The sequence below is a fragment of the Balaenoptera musculus genome, chromosome 3, assembly GCF_009873245.2.
Source record: "Balaenoptera musculus isolate JJ_BM4_2016_0621 chromosome 3, mBalMus1.pri.v3, whole genome shotgun sequence".
Classification (NCBI taxonomy): Eukaryota; Metazoa; Chordata; class Mammalia; order Artiodactyla; family Balaenopteridae; genus Balaenoptera; species Balaenoptera musculus.
The window spans coordinates 152,975,348-152,995,364 of record NC_045787.1 but is presented as its reverse complement, the minus strand read 5'-3'; the positions used below and the strand labels follow the sequence as shown (position 1 = coordinate 152,995,364).

At 45.7% G+C, this 20,017-nt stretch overlaps 1 protein-coding gene across 1 annotated transcript in view; it reads right to left on the bottom strand.

Annotated features, from left to right (window-relative positions):
• Positions 1-20,017, bottom strand: part of ADAMTS2 (ADAM metallopeptidase with thrombospondin type 1 motif 2) — a 217,405-nt gene that overhangs the window by 142,405 nt on the left and 54,983 nt on the right. The window contains 1 exon segment of the mRNA XM_036848550.1: positions 2,605-2,764. Coding sequence (XP_036704445.1) covers positions 2,605-2,764 — 160 coding nt within the window.

Here is a 20,017-nt window from a genome sequence, read left to right as displayed (position 1 = left end):
AGGACCCATTATATCTATTGTCCATTGATAAATGGCCAGGGTATTTCAAACCTGCTTCCAGAAGTTGCCCTGCCGGGGCAGGAGGAAACTTCTGATCAGTACCTCCTGCCTTCTTTGGCCAGAGCCACACTGACACGTCAGGGTTCCCATTAGAATTCACCAGAAGAAAGGGTCTCCTAGCCTTATACACACACACTCACACACACATCCTGAAAGACTTTGCATGGAGGTCCTGGTGTTCCGTGCCCAGTAGGCCATGTCCTCTTGCAGGAAAGAGCACAGAGCAAACATGTTCAGCCAAGGACACTCCTTTTACATATCTCCCAGCTGCCACCGTGGGCCCTGACAAGGCCTGGGCTGACGGAGAGCAAGACTGTCGGGGGTCACTGTGGGCCCTCAGACCAGCTCCAGCATAAAATGTGTCTGTACCACCTCCAGTCAGTGAGTGGGCCTCAGCCCTGGGCCCAGTGGAAACAATCAGGCAAATGCAGGGAGAAATGTGCTCTCTGTGGACAAGTCACCCACACAGGGTCACGTTGACACTGGGCAGGGACGTCAAGGAAAGGGGGTCTGGCGCCAGACTCTGGGCCTGTGGCCAAGACCTACTGCCCTCGGCCCCACAGCCTTTAGCCTACACACCCACAGCCCCGGGCTGAGGTCTAGAGCTCACCCCACCCCATTTCAGTGCAGCCTCAGTCCCAGACCCATGCAACTGGCCTTCTCTCTTCTAAGGTCAGTGGTTTCTGGGCTTATTCTGAGTTTGAAATTCCTTTCCTGTGTTCTGAGTTCCAAGCTCTCACGAGAGATAGCCAGATGAGAAGGCTGGGGGAAGGATTCAAGAGAAGATGCCAAAAGGCCAACAGAAGCCCAGGAAATAAGGCAAGGCCCGTCAGGCCATGAAGGAGGGCTGCCATGTTCAGGAGATAGGCACCACATTGAATTTGGGATTGGCACCCTGGCCCAGGGCACCTGGCAGCCTCACTGTGCAGGCTCCACCTCACCCAGCCTAAGTGGGCCCCCAGGGAACCCCCTGAATCTTCCGGTAGAGGCCAACCCAGAAACACCAAGCCCAAAGTGGCCAGGTCCTCAGCTCTATGAGACACAGGCATCTCTAATCCCACAGGACAGATGAGAAGGCAGAGGCCAGAGGCCCAAACTTGCCCAAGGGCAGACAGCCAGTGAGGAGCAACACCAGGGCCCTGATCCCTGGTCTGGGGCACTTCCCCTGCCCCATTTCCACTCCTGCCCTCACCCAACGGGATTACTCTCCATTCCCCCCCATGCAGAGAAGCCCAAGGGTGGGAAAGAGGTAGGAGGGGCTGAAGCTGGGGGAGGCCAGACAGGCAGCGCCTGGGGTGCCCCCTCCACTGTTGGCAGGAGACCTACAATTCATCATCTGGGAAGAAGGGGCAGCTGGAAGTATTGATCGGCTCTAGAGAGCACTGGGATTCCTGATGGGACAATTCCTTTGCAAAAGTATCTGATACTATTCCTTGAAATTAGAATGGTGCCTTGCCAGGCTGCACCCAATTGATCTGTCAGCTGGGAACTCAGAGAGACCTAAATTAAATGAGCCAAGGCTGCTTGGGGCAATGGGGGTGTCTCGGCTAATCACAGCACGGCTGGGCTGGCCCAGTAGGTCCTCCGGGGCTCACTGTAAACATGCAGATGAGCCTGACTCAAGACCCAGGCCTCAATGCCCTGCCTGCTGCCACCTGCCCTGGCCATGGGCGAGCGCAGCCAGGAATCTAGAACCCGAAACTGAGGGCTAAGCCCACCCTGCAAGAGCCAAGCACAGATCCTGGGCACGGCCAGGACCACACCCAGACCCCAACCTGGCCTCACTGAAGCCCGGGACCTGAGATCCTGAGAATGCTGGGGAGGTTTGGGCTGAGGGTAGGTGTGTCCTCCTGGAGGGCTCTGAGAGGCTGCACCGCCTGCCCAGTAGCTCCTTCCACGCTCCTGGGCCCAGAGCGCACTTTGATTCTAAGCTGAAAAAGATAAAACCACATGAGTCTGTGCATAGGTTGCTGAGGCTGCTGGGAGCACCTCTGGGGTCTTTGTGGAGCACTTCCCTCCCCTCCTGGCATCTGAGTTGTCTCCCAGAGGGAGCAGGGTCCAATTGGGGCCAAAGAAGCACTCAGGGCCTTTCTCTGTGAGCAGCCAGGGAGGTGTGGTCACCACTGCAGGGAAAGCACAGCACAGAGGCAGGGGAAAGAGGCTGGGGATGGGGGTGAGGGGCGGCAGACGTCTTCTTCAGAGGCATAGGCTCAGAGACACGGGCGCGGGACTCAGGCCGGGGTACAGGCCTGGTCTGGCTTGCCTCCTCCCTGACACTTGCCAGCCCTCAGGCAGCCAAAGGTTAGACCCTCAGGCAGCTTTTACTGCCTGCTGTGGAGGCCTCAGACCTACAAGCTTATGGCCCACATACACCCAAAGCAGAGGTCCCTGACCCAGCATCCCAGCACGCCCACTGTGCTATGCGGTCAGCAAGGGCGGGTCTCAGCCTTGGCCTGGGACCAGAGCTACAGAAAGGGTGCCCGCATTCCCCAGGGGGGACATTCAGGGTCCACCATGCAACCCTCCCACCGGCAGCAGCCTTACCTGTGTCCAGGGCCTGTGGCCCCCCCAGAGGAGGGGGTCTGGAGGTGGGTGGCCGGCGATACACCACATGCACACGGCCCTGCTCAGCCTCGTTTGCCGCCAGACCCTTCTCCAGGGGCTCGATAAAGAACTCCTCCTCCTCCATACGGATCAGGCCAGCCTGCAGGGCAAAGATGAGACTGTTCAAATTCCCAGCGCACAGCAGACCAAGGAGGAGAAGCAGTGAGGAGGGCCGCAGAGAGCAGAGCCTCCAACCTGGCTGAGCAGGGCCCAGAGAACCCTGCCCAGCACCCCAGCTAGGTGCTAGCCTTGAACCCCAGGCTGGGAAGGGCACAAACAGGTGGCCCTAGAGGCCCCATCATTCCAGAGGCTCCACTTCCAGCCACTAAGGCCAGAGCCATTTGGGGGTGATGAACCCTGTCTGAGGAAGGGGTTCTTGCCTGGGTTATCCCCCACCTTCACCCCCAGGAGCCCAAAGGCCAAGACAAAGGCCAAAGCTGTCAGCCGGGGACTGAATCTGCCACAGATATGTTCAGTTGGACACAAAGAGTGTTTTCAAAGTTCTGAACCCGACACTCAAAATGATGAGATTTCATGTTTCAAAAATGGAATTCCATCTTTCCTTGGAAAATGCAGGCTCTGACCACAGTGCATGGCACCCAGCAGTGGACACCACGGATGGAGCACGCACCACTGCAGCTGGCCACAGTCCCCACCATCTATCCTTGTACCCACAACAGTCACCAGCCCAGACTCTACAGCAACCGAAGCCTCCCCCAAAACTGGCTATGGCTCTTCCATGCTGCAAAGCCCTCGATGAACCCTTGTCCCCATCAGGATTCAGGCTACTCTGTACTCTGGCATCCAAGGCTCTCAGTCTGCCACTGTCCTCTTTGCCCCCAGCTCACGCACCTCACACCAGTCGCTGAAACAGTCCTGTCCTTCTAATACAGTGCACATTGCCTGGCCTTCAGGCTCCTGAACCCACGAAGCCCTCAGCTTGGAAGGTCCTGCTCCTGCCCCCAGCCTTGGCCATCCGGTAAACTCTAATTCTCCCTTCAGTGCTTGGCTCAGATCCCCCAAATGCCATGCCCCAACTGCAGGTACATGGCCCTGCCCTCCCCTTGAGGCCATCCTGCCATCACTGCCCCATCCAGCTCCCACACTTTTGATTTTTTGGTCCATTATCCATAAACCAATAGTCTTACACTAGGAGTCCCCACTGTGTCAACCTGCAGCTGTATTTCCTTTAGATCACACACTTATGACCCACTCGGGGTTTAGGGGTTTTTTAAAACCACTTTTTTGAGGCATGACTGACATGTAAAAAGATGTACATAGTTAATATATACAATTCAGTGAGTTTGGGAATGAGTATACATTCATGAAACCATCACCACCATGAAGGCCATAAACATATTCATCACCTCTCACAGTATCCTCCCATCCTTTTTATTGTTATCATTATTTTGTGGTAAGAACACCACATGTAATATCAACCATCTTAGCAAATTTTAAGTATATGATTTTTTTGATAGAATATTGTTAGTTATAGGCATTGTGCTATATAAAAGATATCCAGAACTTACTTATCTTGCATAACTGAAATTCTGTACTCTTTGACAATCACCTCCCATTTCCTCCTCCCTCCAGCCCCTGGCAATCACCATCTGACACTCTACTTCTATGAGTTTGACCATTCTAGATTCTACACGTAAGTGAGATCTTGCAGTATTTGTCTTTCTGTGTCTAGTTTATTTCACTTAGCATAATATCCTCCAGTTTCAGCCATTTTGTCACAAATGGCAGGATCTCCTTCTTTATAAAGGCTGAATAATATTCCATTGTCCATATGTACCACATTTCTTTATCAATTTGTCATCCACAGATAGACATTTGGATTGTTTCCATGTCCATTGTGAATAATGCTGTAATAAACATGGGAGTACAGATATCTCTTCAGTATCCTGTTTTCATTTTCTTTGGGCACATTGCCAGAAGTGGGATTGTTGGTCACATGGTAGTTCTATTTTTAATTTTTTGAGGAACTTCCATAGTGACTAAACCAATTTTCATTCCCATCAACAGGGCACAAGGGTTCCCTTTCTCCGCATCCTCACCAACACTTGTTACCTCTTGTCTTTTTGATAACTATTCTAACAGATGTGGCATGATATCTCATTGTGGTTTTAACTTATGTTTCTCTGATGATTAGTAATGTTGAGCACCTTTTTACATACTTATTGCCCATTTGTATGTCTTCTTTGGAAAAATGTTTGTTTGGGTCCTTTGCCCACTTTAAATTGATATGTATATATATATATGGCTTTTGAGTTGTATGAGTACCTTCTATATTTTGGATATTAATCCCTTATCCAGTAAGAGGTTTGCAAATATTTTCTCTCATTCTCTAGGTTGCCTTTTCATCTTGTTGATAGTTCCTTTGCTATGCAGAAGTTTTATAGTGTCATGTAGTCTCACTTGTTGATTTTTGCTTTTATTGCTTATGCTTTGGTGTAATAGCCAAAAAATCATTGGCAAGACCAATGCCAAGAGCTTTTCCCCTATGTATTCTTCTAAGAGTTTTATGATCTCAGGTCTTAGGTTTAAGTCTTTAATCCATTTCCAAATTAATCCAGTTAATTTTTGTGAGTGATGTAGGACAGGGGTCCAATTTCATTCTTTTGCATGTGAATATTCAGTTTCCCCAGCACCATTTATTGAAAAGACCATCTTTTCACATTAATTATTCTTGGCTCCCTTGTCAAATATAAGTTGACTGTATATGCATAGGATTATTTCTGGGGTCTTGATTCTGTTCCCTTGGTGTATGTGTCTGTTTTTATGTCAGGACCATACTGTTTTGATTACTATAGCTTTGTAATATAGTTTGAAATCAGGACGTGTGATGCCTCCAACTTTGTTCTGTCTCAAGATTGCTTTGGCTATTTGAGGTCTTTTGTGGTTCCATAAAAATTTTAGGATTTTTTTTCTATTGGAATTTGTAATTTTGATATGGACTGCATTGAATCTATAAATGGTTTGGGGCACTATGGATATTTTAACAGTATTAACTCTTCTGATCCATGAACACAGTATATCTTTCCATTTATTTGTGTCTTCTTCAATATCTTTAATCAGTATCTTCTAGTTCTCGGTGCACAGATCTTTCACTTCTTTGGGTAAATTTATCCCTAAGTATTTTACTATATTAGATGCTAGTGTAGATGGAAAAGTTTCCTTTATTTCTTTTTCAGATAGTTCACTATTAGTGTATAGAAATGCAACTGATTTTTGTATGTTGATTCTGTATCCTAAGACTTTACTGAATTTGTTAATTAGTTCTAACAGTTTTTTTGGTGGAGTCTTTAGAATTTTCTACATACAAGATCATGTCATAAGGCAACAGGGATAATTTTACTACTTCTTTTCCTATTTGGATGTCTTTTATTTCTTTTTCTTGCTCTGGCAAGAAAGCAAGTTCCAGTACTATTTTGAATAGGAGTGGTGAGAATGGGCACCCTTGTCTTATTCATGATCTTAGAGAGAAAGCTTTCAACTATTCACCACTGAGTATGATATTAGCTATGGGCTGTCACATATGGTCTTTATTATGTTGAGGTATGTTCCTTCTATACTTAATTTGTTTAGAGTTTTTATCATGAAAGATGTTGAATTTCATCAAGTGCTTTTTCTGCACCTATTGAAATGTTCATATCAATTTTATTTTTCATTCTATTAAGGTGGTATATCACATCTATTGATTTGTATATGTTGAACCAACCTTGCATCCCAGGGATGAATCCCACTTGATCATGGTGTATAATCTTTTAAATGTGCTGTTGAATTTGATTTGCTAATATTTTGTCAAGAATTTTTTCGTCTATATTCATCAGGGATATTCACCTGTAGTTTTCTTTTCTTACAGTGTCCTTATCTGGCTTTGGTATTAGGATAATGCTGGCCTCACAAAAACGAGTTTAGGAGTGTTCCCTCCTCTTTAAATATTTGGAAGAGTTTGAGAAGGGTTGACATTAATTCTTCAGTAAATGTTTGGTAGAATTTACCTGTGACATCATGTAGTCTTGGGCTTTTCTTTGTTTGGAGATTTTTGATTACTGATTCAATCTCTTTACTCATTATTGGTCTGTTCAGATTATCTACTTCTTCATGATTCAGTCTTGGTAGGTTGTATGATTCTAGTAATTTATCCATTTCTTCTAGGTTGGTCAATTTGTTGGTGTATACGTATTCATAGTAGTCTCTTATGATCCTTTATATTTCTGTAATATCAGCTGTAATGTCTCCTCTTTTATTTATTACGAGTCTTCTCTTTTTCTTGGTAAGTCTAGCTAAACGTTTGTCAATTTTATTTTTTCAAAAAAACCAAATCTTAGTTTTGTTTATATTTTTCACTGTTTTTCTATTTTCTATTTCACTTATTGCTACTTTGATCTTTGTTACCTCCTTCCTTCTGCTAACTTTGGGCTTAGTTTGTTCATCTTTTCCTAGTTCCTTGAGATATAAAGTTAGGTTGTTTATTTGAGATCTTTCTTTTTTATTGTAGGCATTTATTGCTATAAACTTTCCTCTCAGAACTGCTTTTGCTGTGTCACATAAGTTTTGGTATGCTGTGTTTCCATTTTTGTTTGTTTCAAAATATTTTCTTTATTCCCTTTTGATTTCTTCTTTGACTCAGTGGTTGTTCAGGAGTGTATTAATTTCTATATATTGTGAATTTTCCAGTTTTCCTCCTGTTACTGATTTCTAGTTTCATACCATTGTAGTCAGAAAAGTTACTTGGTATGATTTCAGTCTTTTAAATTTGCTAAGACTCGTTTTTTGACCTAATAATATATGACCTATCCTGGAAATTGTTGCATGCAGGCTTGAGAAAAATGTGTATCCTGCTACTGTTGGGTGGAATGTTCTGTTAAATATCTGTTAGGTCCATTTGGCCTACCGTATAGCTCAAGTCCGATGTTTTCTTATTGATTTTCTGTCTGGATGATCTATCCATTGCTGAAAGTGGGGCACTGAAGTCTCCTACTGTTATTGTATTGTTGTCCATTTCTCCTTTCAGATCTATTACTATTTGATTAATATATTTAGATGCTTTGATGTTGGGTGCATATATATTTACAATTGTTATATTCTCATGATGAATTACCACTTTATCATTATATAATGACCTTCTTTGTTTCTTGTTACAGATTTTTGACTTAGTCTGTTTTGTCTTACGTAAGTATAGCTTACCCCTGCTCTCTTTTGGTTTCCCTTTGCATGGAATATCTTTTTCCATCCCTTCACTTTGAGCTTATGTGTGTCCTTAAAGCTGAAGTGAATCTCTTGTTGGCAGCATATAGTTGGGTCTTGGTTTTTTGTTTCGTTTTGTTTGTTTGTTTGTTTTAATCTATTCAGCCACTCTATATCTTTTGATAGGAGAATTTAACCCACTTACATTTAAAGTAATTATTGATAAGTAAGGACTTACCAAAGCCATCTTGTTAATTATTTTCTGACTTTTTTGTAATTCCTTTCTTCCTCTCTTGCTGTCTTCCTTTGTGAATTGATGACTTTCTGTAGTGGTGTACTTTGATTCCCTTCTCTATATCTTGTGTGTATTTTTATCTTGTGTGTATAAAGGTTTTTGTTTTTTGGTTACTCTGAGGCTTACTTGAAACATCTTAGAGATATAACAGTTTATTTTAAGTTAATAACAATTTAATTTCAATTGCATGCAAAAACCCTGTACTTTTATTCCTCACCTCCACATTTTATGTTTTTGACATTACAATTTACATCTTTTTATATTGTGTATCCATTAACAAATCATCGTAGCTATAGCTATTTGTAATACTTTGGTTCTTCAACCTGTATACTAGAGTTAAGTAGTTAACACACCACCATATTACAGAATTAGAGTATTCTGAAGTTGACTATATACCTACCTTTACCAGTGTGTTATATATATTCACGTGTTTTCATATTACTAATTAGTGTCATTTTGCTTCCGCTTAAAGAACTCCTTTCAGCAGTTCTCATAAGGCAGATCTAGTAATAATGAGCTCTCTTTTTGTTTGTTTGGGAAAGTCTTTATCTTGCCTTCATTTCTGAAAGACACTTTGCCAAGTAAAGCATTCTTTGTTGGTAGTTTTTTTCCTTTCAGCACTTTGAATATATCATTCTACTCTCTCCTGGCCTGCAAGGTTTCTGCTGAGAAATCCACTCATGGCCTTACTGGGATTCTCTTGTATAAGAGAAATTTTTTCTCTTGCTACTTTTAAAATGATCTCTTTGTCTTTGCTTTTAGATAGTTTATTATAATGTGTCTTGGAGAAGATCATTTTGGGGTGACCTAGTAGCTTCATGAACTTAGATGTCTAAATCTCTCTCCAAGGTTTGGGAAGTTCTCAGCTACTGTTTCTTTAAATAAACCCTCTGCCACTTTCACCCCCTATTCTCCTTCTTGGGCTTCAATAATGCATAGATTGTTTCTCTTAATGAGTCCCATAGGTTTCCTCATTCCTTTTCATTCTTTTTTCTTCTTGCTCTGCTGATTAGATAATTTCAAATGATCTGTCTTCTAGTTCACTGATTTTCTCTTCTGGTTGGTCCAGCTGGTGTTGATGCTCTCTGTTGAATTCTTCAGCCATTGTATTCCTCAGCTCCAAAATTTTGTTTGGTTCTTTTTATGTTTTCTATTTCTTTGTTGAAATTTTCATTTTGTTCTTGTATTGTTTTCCTGATTTCATTAAATTGTTTATCTGTGTTATCTTGTAGCTTTCTGAGCATCTTTAGAACAATAATTTTTATTTTTTTGTCAGGCAATTCATGTATCTCATTTCTTGTGGGTCAGTTACTGGAAATTTACTGTGTTCCTTTGATGATGTGATGTTTCCCCAATTCTTCAAAATCCTTGTGCCTTGCATAGCTTTCTGCACATTTCCAGATTTTATGGACTGACTTCAGTAAGAAAGACCTTCACCTGCAGTGGGGTGGGGGGCACACTGGATCTAGTGATGCAGAGCACCAAGTGTGGGGAGTATGGTGGCTTTGGGTCCAGAGGAGAGGTGATGTCTCATTGGCTCAGGCTGCTAGATCCATGACATCAACAGTTGTGTGGCCCTTGGTGACAACTGCTGCAGGGAGTCCACAATGGCTGCAAGGACTCTTGACGTCTTCAGTGGGGCCTCCAGGTCCAGCAGCTAGGGACCAGGGTATGCAGTGGTGGTGGCCAGAACCAGTGGTATGCACATACGCAGCTTCAGGGGCCAGCTGCAGGTGCCTGGGTAGTAACAGTGTCCAGTTGCAGACACACTCATGACAAGGGTCAGGGCCAGCAGGAAGGACAAGTGTCAACTGTGGGCACACTAGCACCTACCTGAGCCCTGGCTGTTGATGTGCACTCTTAGGGCTGCAGGGTCTCACCATGGGGGCACACATGGCAGTGGAGGCTGGTGATGGGAATCAGGTTGATGGCATACATGTGCACAGCTGGAGGCTAGTCCTGAGTGTATGCACAGTGGTAGGGGTCAACCATAGTGGTCTAGGCTGGCGTTTTGCACTTATGCAGCTGCAGAGGCCTGGGCCAGTTGCCCGTGCAGATCCTTGTTGAGGGCGGGGGTGGGGATGGAGGAAGCAAGAGGGCTCAGGTGCCTGGTGTCTGTGAATGCAAAAACCTGTAGAGCAAAACCTCAGCTCTAAAATCTGCAGGTTTGCAGCAGCTGTGCTGGCCATTGGTTTCTTCAGTGGTGAAAGCTGCTGGGGTCCTCTGCAGAGCAGGCCACAAAGAACCATGGTCGCTCCCACTACATGGCTGGTGGGAGCCCCTGTCCTTCTTCCTTATTCCTAGCTGTTTCTATTCATCTCACCTTTGCTGGTCTCTGGGTGGGGTGAAACCAAAGTGGGTCCTTTGTGCAGTGCCCAAAGAGGCTAGGGAAACTGGTTGCTCACCCCACTCTCCCTTTCCCGGTGAGGGAAACTCTTTCTTGCTGGGGATGACAGGGTGATGCAGGCAGAATGAAGCTGTCTTCCCTCTCTTCTTGTGCAGTTATTCTCAAGTTTTTTGTTCCACTGTGTTACTGAAGTTTCTTAAGTGGACTCCTGAGCTCTCCTAGAGTTGTTTTTGTTCATGGATAGCTGTTTAATTATTCATCTTTGTTGGGGGATGGAGGCTGGGGTCCCCTAACACATCAACTTAGTGACTTCACTCAGGGGTTTTTAAAAGCTTGAATTAGTTGCTCCGACTTAAGAATCAGAGGGTTCCACGTAAATGAGCAGATTTCCAGATTCTCTCAAAACATCAGAAAGGCCGGCATTTCCTGTTGTCCATCCGCTTAGCTGGCAGTGGCCAGAGGTCCCCTTTAGGGTTCTCCCCTTGAGCCTCCAGAGGGAATACAGCCCTGCCAGCACCTACTTTGGCCTCCAGACCTGTGTGAGAGAAAGTTTCTGTTGTTTTCAGTAATTTCCAGCAGCTGCAGGAAACTAATACATGGTCCCGGTGGGTAGTGGGATGAAGTGGGTGGCCATTCTCTGAACAGCACAGGATGAGGCGCAAGAGCTGTAGACCCCTGGGGACACAGGTTTAAGGCATCTTGGACTTCTGGGGAAGGGGTCCAGGACAAAGAGGAAGGGCAGGAGCCAGAGCGATGAGGGCCAAGACTGGGACACCAAGGTCACCAGACTGTGGGAAGATAGAGGAGAGGAAAGACCCATGGGAACCCTGCAAGCCCCCAGACTCTGACTCATCCCTGGGTCCCAGGGCCCTTCCAGGCCTGGAGAGGGTGAGCAAATGTTTGCAAGATGAGTAAATAAATGACCCCAAAACTGCAGGACGTGTTCTCTGAGAGAGAGACAGATGGCAGGGTGAGTATACTGTGAGCCATCCCCTTCTACTGGCACATGGTTAAGAGTGTTTACAATAGCAAACATTTCTCTGTGCAGCCATTGATGTTTCCCATGTTTGTGGTTTGGGGGAAGACTGGTGTCTCAAACCCCTCTAATTAATGGAACCCATTCAAGGACATGTGGCAGGCAGGGTGGCAGCAGGTGAACGGTCTGGGAGTCTGGTGTTCTGAGTTCCCGGCACCATTTCTGTCTGGCCAGGTTGCCTCGGCCCAGGTGCCAAAGCTCCTGGGCCTCCAATTACTCCCCTGTAAAGGGGGGCGGTTCTCCCTCCCCTCATGTGGTTGCTGCAGGAGCGTATGCAGCCTGGGAGGCACTCGGAACCAGGGCACACGTAGGAAGCACTCTGCAACCCAAGTGATGTCATCCACCTGCTTGCTTTCCAAAGGAGAAAACTGAGACTGAGGGGCGGGAAGGCCTGCCAGGGACACACGGGATCTAGGAATCAAACCCCAGACCCCGGATGGAATGACTATCTCCTGGGTGGAGACCAGGCCTATCCTGACAATTAAGGCAGGGCACTGGGGCATCAGGGTCCAGCAGGGCAGCCCCCTCTTCTGGAGGGACACTTGTACCCCAGGCTTAGAGCCATCTATGCCACAGGCCCAGCATCCTGGGGTTGTTCTGGAGGGACCCAGCGTGACAATGACCCAGAAGCCAATCTGGTGAGGAGCAGTCCTCTCTGGCCTGAGCGACCCCAGGACAATTTGGAGTCTCCCTGTACACAGAAATCGGGTTCTTCTCCTTGACTAGCCTTCTGGTGAAAGGCCGCTGGGCTGATGAAAGGGCACTGGATCTCTTTGATGCTGACCTCTACCTTGCTGTTGTCAGGAAGCCAGGGCCCAAGTTGGCCAAGCTGCCTGGCAGGGACCCTCCCAAGGGCTCATCTGAAGGGCAGTGAAGTGCCCTGAGATAAATCGGAAGTATGGCACCAGTTTACTCAGGTTTCCTCATGCAACCAGAGACTTCCGACTGACAGTTCTCTCACGGAGAAGTTAAACCCCTCACCAGCATCAGCCAGTCTCTGACAGGTACTATGGAACATACCTGGGGGTCACACTGATGAACATGGATGGCACCTGCCCCAAGAACAGAAGCTGACCACTTGAGACCAGTGGATGACCATCCCAGACCAGCATTCAGTCACCCTGAGGCCAGAGGCTGCCCACCTCAAGACCAGCACTGACCATCCCAGGAGCAATGGATGACCACCTGAGCCCAGCGGCTGATCACCCCTCAAGGCCATTGGCCAGAGTACTGCCTGGTGAGGGGCTCTCCACAAAGAAAGCAGGGTTCCTTTTATTGCCTGATTTTCAAGCATTTTAGTATGCATGCCAGGAATAATCTGTCTGAAAAACTGCAAAAGAAAATTGACAAGAGGACAAGGTACAGAACGTGGGCTATGTTTCGCTGAGTTTTTCTTCCAGGACTTTGATTTTCCTGCTGCCAGTGGTAAGTATATCTGGTTTTACATGTAATTTTTATTAATAAGAATCAGTTTCTTCTCCCCACTTGGTAAATATTAAAGAAAGTCTCTGAAGCACACTGAGATGAAGGGCATTCAATCAGTACCCTGCCCGTGCCTGTCCAGCCTGGTGTTCCACGGAGGGGCTGACACACAGACCCTGGCTCTTACCTGAAATCCACTCTGCTCTTGAACTCTGTGACTGTCAGCCTAACCTGGCCAGGAGGGAGGCTCACAGGAGGACTCTATTCTCGAACCTCAGGTGCCACCACAGGGGCCTGGAACCTGGCAGTTCTTTGGTCATCAAATCAAATCACTAGTTCTCAGATCTTGGTGAATTATAAGATGACTGCCCTACCTCCTCCTTCCTCTATGCCCTGTTCCTTTGCTGTTTGGTTTTTTACTTTTTTTTTTTTTAAGCTGCACTGCACGGCTTGTGGCGTCTTAGTTCCCCGACCAGGGATTGAACCTGGGCCCCGGCAGTGAAAGCACCAAGTGCTCACCACTGGACCACCAGGGAATTCCCTGCTGTTTGGTTTTTGATGAAGTAGTCACTAGGAATGCAAGCTAAATGTTAAACATTTATCAGAATCAAGAGGCTTGACAGATATCCTCTGTTACTTTGAATTTTAAAGCACTAGAGACACTGACACTCTCAGTGTTGGGGTCTCACAGGCAAGCAAGTGTGCATCCTGTTCCTATGTCTGAGGTGCCCAGTTTGCCGTCCCCACTGGCTCCTTCAGTGGAAGCCACAGGCTGCAGCATGTGGCAGGCACCTGCGTGTGTGTGATGGGGACCAGGTCTGTCACTCAGCCTTGTCATTCTTGCAACCTCTGGCACCAAGACTGTCAGGTGTCTGTCAAGGTTGCAGAAGTGACAAACAAGAAAAGAGAGAAAAAAAGAAGTTGGTCCAAAAACAGAAGGATCTAGATTTTGACAGAGGACAAGACAGCATGCATCTGCATCAGCTCACATTCGCCCCAAACTCAACCTTGCTCTGATACACATGCATGTGCATGCACACACACACACACACACACACACACACACACACACACACACACGCACAGTCTTGCCACAGGAATTCCCCCAAAATGCTGGCATCTGGTAAGATTCCTGCTCCTGGAGATATTTTAGCTCCGAGAGAACTGTATCCTTTCTTCCATTCTTCCTTTTGGTAATGAACCCATGAGATTCAGTTGGGCACCAGCCTCCCCTGCAGGGAGAGAGGCCACATGGCCAGGCCTGGTCTGATGATGGTGTAGTGGCAACACTGCCAAAACGGGGTCTGCCACTTCTAGGGCATCTCACCCAGCCTGCTTGGGCACTCTTTCCCCTCCCAGCTCCCTGGGGAAGACCAGGGCAACCCTGGAAGTTTGATGGGGAGGGGACCGGACCCCAACCGCTGACCCCTCATAGGCATTAGAACGAAATCCCATTGGATTTAAGCCACTCCATCCTAGCTAGTAAGGGCTCCTTCACAGTTCAGCATCACAGCAGATGTTTTGCATATTGATTTTTCCACTTTTCCAAAAGTAGCACCAGCCATCTCTTGGGAGGAACTGGTCACTAGCAAGTGACAGCAATTCCATGGAGTCATTTGTCTTCTCCCCTGCGTCTCTGTCAGCTACTGTTCTAACCCTTCCAGAACATCACCTTCTGGAGCGGTCTGTCTGTGGATGCCCTTGCCTCCCCTGCTCTCTGCCTCCTTTGGTGGACCCACGGGGCCTTGCCATGTGCCATCCACACCCCTCCTTCCTCTTGGGAAGCCATTCCTCCTCCTGGTGTGTGGGCCACGGCTTGTCCTCCCAGTTCAGAGGGGAAGCTATGGTTGGAACTGGGCCTTGCAGGGTTCTACTGAGCTGAGTGACCACAAACAGAGTCATCCCTGAGCGCCACAGAGCCCTGACGAGTTCACTTGACAGGTCCTGCCCCTTCTTGGAACTGGTTTCAGGACCTCTGGATCCTTTGCCCCAGAAAGTCCCTCTTTTGCCCTAAGATGGCCAGAGTCAGTTTCTGAGGCTCAAAACCATGAAGCCCTGTGCTCAGCCGGGTGCTAAGGAAGGCCGGACCCCACTTTGAAGGGCAGGGTGGAGAGAGAGATGGCCACAGGGAGCAATCACTGGATGCAGAGCCAGGAGACCTGGCTCCAAATCCTGGTCTTGGGCCAGCCCTGTTCCCTCTGCAGCCCCCTTAACTGCAAAGTGAGGAGCGGAGCCAGATGACCTGCAAGTTAGGGGCGTGGTGGCACCTGTGTGACCCCTAGGCTTCAGTCCCCGCCGTAAGCCAGGTGTTCTACAGAAGCCTTCAAATACAGTGTGAATTCAAACCCCCCTAAAATTCTTTAAGGCAAAACATTTCATTTCCAGAGGACTCTAAGTTTCAAAGAAGTTAAGCTACTGCTCAGATTTCCCAGCAGGGCAGGAACAGGCTCGGGAACATAGCCTTGCCCTCCCAACACTGGCCCCCAGCAGATCCAGCAGGGAGGGCACCAAACCCCAGCATTCTCTTCACCACCATCACAGTTTTTGCCTTACTCCACTTTGTTAAATTCTAGCTCGATATTCCTAACTGCTAAGACTCTCAGCCTGAATCCTGATCTCTCTCCTTATGAACAATTACAGAGGTGTTAAAGATCTGTTGGTATCAAACTGAGACTATCCTTGACTCAATCAGAAAACTTAAAATAGAGTTGAAAAGGGAATAATTTTCTCACTATGAAACTCATGCTTTTTAAAATATATAACAGCTTTACCGGGCTATAATTCACATATCATGCAATTCATTCACTTACACTGTACAATTCAACTATCACCACAATCGATTTTACAACATTTTCAAAACACCCCAAAAAGAAACCCCGTACACATCTACGGTCACTCCCCCTTTTCTCCCAATACCCCCACCAACCCTGCTGCCACGCACCAGCCCCTGCAACCGCTAATCTACTTTCTTTCTCTATGGATTTGCTTATTCTGGACACTTCATATAAATCGAATCATATCGTATGTGATCTTTTGTGACTGGTTTCATTCACCTAGTAAAATGTTTTCAAGATTCCTAATAATGTCAGTACTTAAATTCATTTTTATTGTCCAATAATACTCCATTTTACAGATATACCACATTTTATTTATTCACTGGTTGACGGACATTTGGGTTGTTTCCACTTTTTGGCTTTAATGAATAATGCTGCTTTGAACATGTAAGCACAAGTTTTTGTGTGGACATATGTTTTCATTTTTCTTGAGCACAGATCTAGGAATGGAATTGTTGGGTTATATGGTAACTCTGTGCCAGACTGTTTCCCAAACCAGCTGCACCATTTTACATTTCCACCAGCAGTGTATGAGGGTTCCAATTTCTCCACGTCCTCACCAACAGTTGTTATTATCTATCTTTTTTCTCCTAGCCATCCCCATGTGTATGGAGTGATATCCCATTGTGGTTTTGATTAAAATTTTCCTGATAACTAAGGATGCTGGGCATCTTTTCACGTGCTTATTGGCCATTTGTTTCTCTTCTTTGGAAAAATGACTATTTAGACTCACTGTTCATCTTTTAATTGGATTAATTTCCTTTTTGAATTGTGAGAGTTCTTTATATATTCTAGATACAATTCCCTATTAGACATACAATGTGCAAATGTTTTCTATCATTCTGTAGGTTATCTTTTGACTTTCTTGATGGTGTTCTTTGAAGTTATAAAGGACATTCATAAAGTCCACCTTATCTATTTTTTCTTTTATCATTTGTGTGCTCTTGGTGTCATATCTAAGGCTTTGCCTAACCCAAGATAATAAAGATTTACTCCTATATTTTTTAAGAGTTTTATAGTTTTAGATCTTATATGTAGATCTATGATCCATTTTGAGTTAATCTTTCTATGGTATGAGGTAGGGATCCAATTTCATTCTTTTGCTTGTGGATATCCAGTTGTCCCAGCACCATTTGTTGAAAAGACTATTCTTTCCTCCACTGATGTCTTGGCACTCTTGTCAAAAATCAATGTGAAGTTATTTCTGGATTCTCAGTTCTATTTCATCGATCTATATGTTTATCATTCTGCCAGTACCACACAGTCTTGACTACTGTAACTTTGTAGTAAGTTTTGAAATCAGAAAGTGAGTTCTCTAACCTCATTCATCTTTTTCAACATTATTTTGACTATTTTGGGTTTCTTGTATCTTCATATGAATTTTAGCATGTCAATTCCTGACAAGAAGCCAACTGGGATTGTGACAGAATACAATGTTTTTTAATCTCATGTTTGGTGCCACATTAATTCACCTCTTATGCTAACCCTCGAGGAATGCTTGCTTACAGAGAACACTGCATTAGAAACCAAGAGATTGGGATGGGAACCTTAATTCTGCAGACTAACCAGATATGTGACCTTGAGCAAATCAGAGCCTTAGGAAGCTGCAGTGTATAGAGGCACTGTGCTCACCTCTACTGCTAGAGAGAATCCTCTCAATAGCATCCACCTCAGCTCCACTTTACATTTCTCTCCATCATTCCTCACCTGTCACTTAATGCAGCCCAGACTTGAATTAAAAATCTAAAATCTAGTCCCCACAAGTAGGGAAATCACAGGTTAAAATACCAGAATTGACCTCTTCATCCATTCCACTGTGATAATTATGGTTACAAACCAGAAGTCATTTACCATATATTCTGGAAAGGAAATCTATGCAATGTAAAAATAATTCATAATTTGACTTTAATAACGTGGGGCAAAAACTGTCAAACAAGTAAGCAAAAATGAAAGAAAAGGGTAGAGGAGGTAGAAGAAGTAGTTTAACTGCATTAATTTCTTAAATTTCCATAGAAGGAGCAATAGTTACTGACAAGCTGCTAAAGTTGATAGCCGTAAGTTTAAGAATACTAAAAAAGCCACAATTAGAAAAATTAATCTTTTCCTTCCGAATAACTGAAGATGGAGAACAGATCATACAGCAAATAGAAAAACAGCAAAAAAAGCATAAAAACAAAAAAAAAGTAAGTTGACAGAAATAACAACAAATATATCTGTTATAACAATAAAAGTAAATGGTCAGATTACTTCCAAAAATCTCTATGACTTGCCAAAAAAAAACAAAACAACAAAAAAGGCCAGGCCAAAAGAGTTTTACAGGTGAGACTTTTCACCACTTAAGGAACAAATATATCCATGTCATATTGTTGACTAAGGAAGGCAGGCCCAACTCCAGTATGATGATGCACTTATGTAAAGTCATCTGTGTCTCCGTGCCTAATGCCAGCACAGCCTAACAATGCAGGGCAAGCCCACCAAGTCACTCGGCTTTGATTCAAATGCTGCCTTCAGCACTGGCTAACTGTGGACTCTGAGCTTCAGTGTTGCCAGGGTACAATAAGGATAATAGAAGTATTTGCACAGTTGGTTTGAGGGTTAAACCAGATAAAGTACCTGGCACACTGCATAATAAACTAGCCCGACATCATCATTATTAGTAAGATGAAATGAGAGTTGTCTGGACACACATATAACAAAGAGTTAACAGTGTCAAGGTTTGGAGTGAGTTTTGCTTTTTTATTAGTATTTTCTGTAGTTTTTGAGGTTTTTTGTTTTTTTTGTTTTTTTTTAACAAAAGGCACACATCAAAACAGACAATTTGTTTAAAGAAAGGAGCAGGGAAGGGGGAAAGGGGCAGGGAGAGAAAGATAAGGGAGAAAAAAATAGGATAAACAAGATGCTGACAAGAACCCTTCACAGAGACCAAAGTAGGGCCTGGCCAGTCGGTCTTCTCACTAAATCAGGCAGCACCAGGATGTCTCCCACGGGAGCTGGCCTGTCCAGTCTGTGAGAGTCCACACCAGTGCCAGGGAGGGCCTCCAGGAGCTGGTCTCCCAGCCTGGCCAAGAGAGAGGGGTCAGCAGGTCAGGCCCAGACCCCAGGCCCACAACAGGCCTGCCCATCCATCACAAGACCTGACAACCGTCCCTGCCAGATGCTCTGGCTGACATTTCCCAGGTCTTGCTCAGCATGAAGACTGTGTCGGGGAATGTCCCCAGTCACAAATTAACATTCACATAAATAACAGGGCGCTCGCCACTGAAGAAGAAAAATGACTCTTGCTGTAGGAACATTTGCCAAAATATCAAAAAGTGGAATTTTTCTTTCTGAGCTCCCATATCTCACCAGCTGGGCCCCAGCAGACTGTGGCCTTGAGACTCAAGGTGGAAGTGAGCTAACAGGATAAGGTCCAAGTTCCTTGATCAACGTCAAGGTCTGTCAACAGACACTCCCCTGAGCTGGCACCCAACCCTAGGACATCCCAACCTGCATAACACACACACCACCAGCTAGAATCCAACACATTTGCACTGCTGTCCCAGCAGGCCTCCCTGCCTCCTTGGAGGCCATGCACACCCTGCCCTTCCTCCCATCCTCCGACTTGGCTGGGACCAGCATGTCTGAGCCCCACCACCACCCCCCCCAGCCTGGTCCAGACAGGGTCTGGTCGGGGGCTGGGGAGCTGGGGCACTTGTCTAGCAGCACCGATGTCTGCTTTTTCCCTAGATGTGTGTTATTTGAGGTGCTGAGGTCTGTTATGAAGGGGCTAATATCCCCATAAGCAATGTTACTGGTGACAGGGGCCCTGGGCCAAGGTGTCACCAACCACCTGTACCCATAAAGCCCCAGACCCTGCACACACTTTCACTCAGTCATCCTGGACCTCCAGGAGACTCACGCTGGCAAGCAAAGCCCACAAGGCTCACGTGCCTGGCAACCCCAGGACTACCCCTTGGCATTCAAACTGCCTCACTCCACACCTGCCAGCTCCGATGCTCCAGGAAAAAGCTTTTGACACACATCCTCCCACAAGATGCCAGGGCCAGCACCTCCTCCATTACCTCTGCCTTAGTCTGCTCAGGCTGCCTCAACAAAATACTGCAGTCTGGGTGGCTTCAACAGCAGAAATTTATCTTCTCACAGTCGCGGAGGCTGGAAGTCAGAGATCAAGATAGCAGGAGGGTTAGTTATCAGCAGGGCTGGTTTCTTCTGAGGCCTCTCTC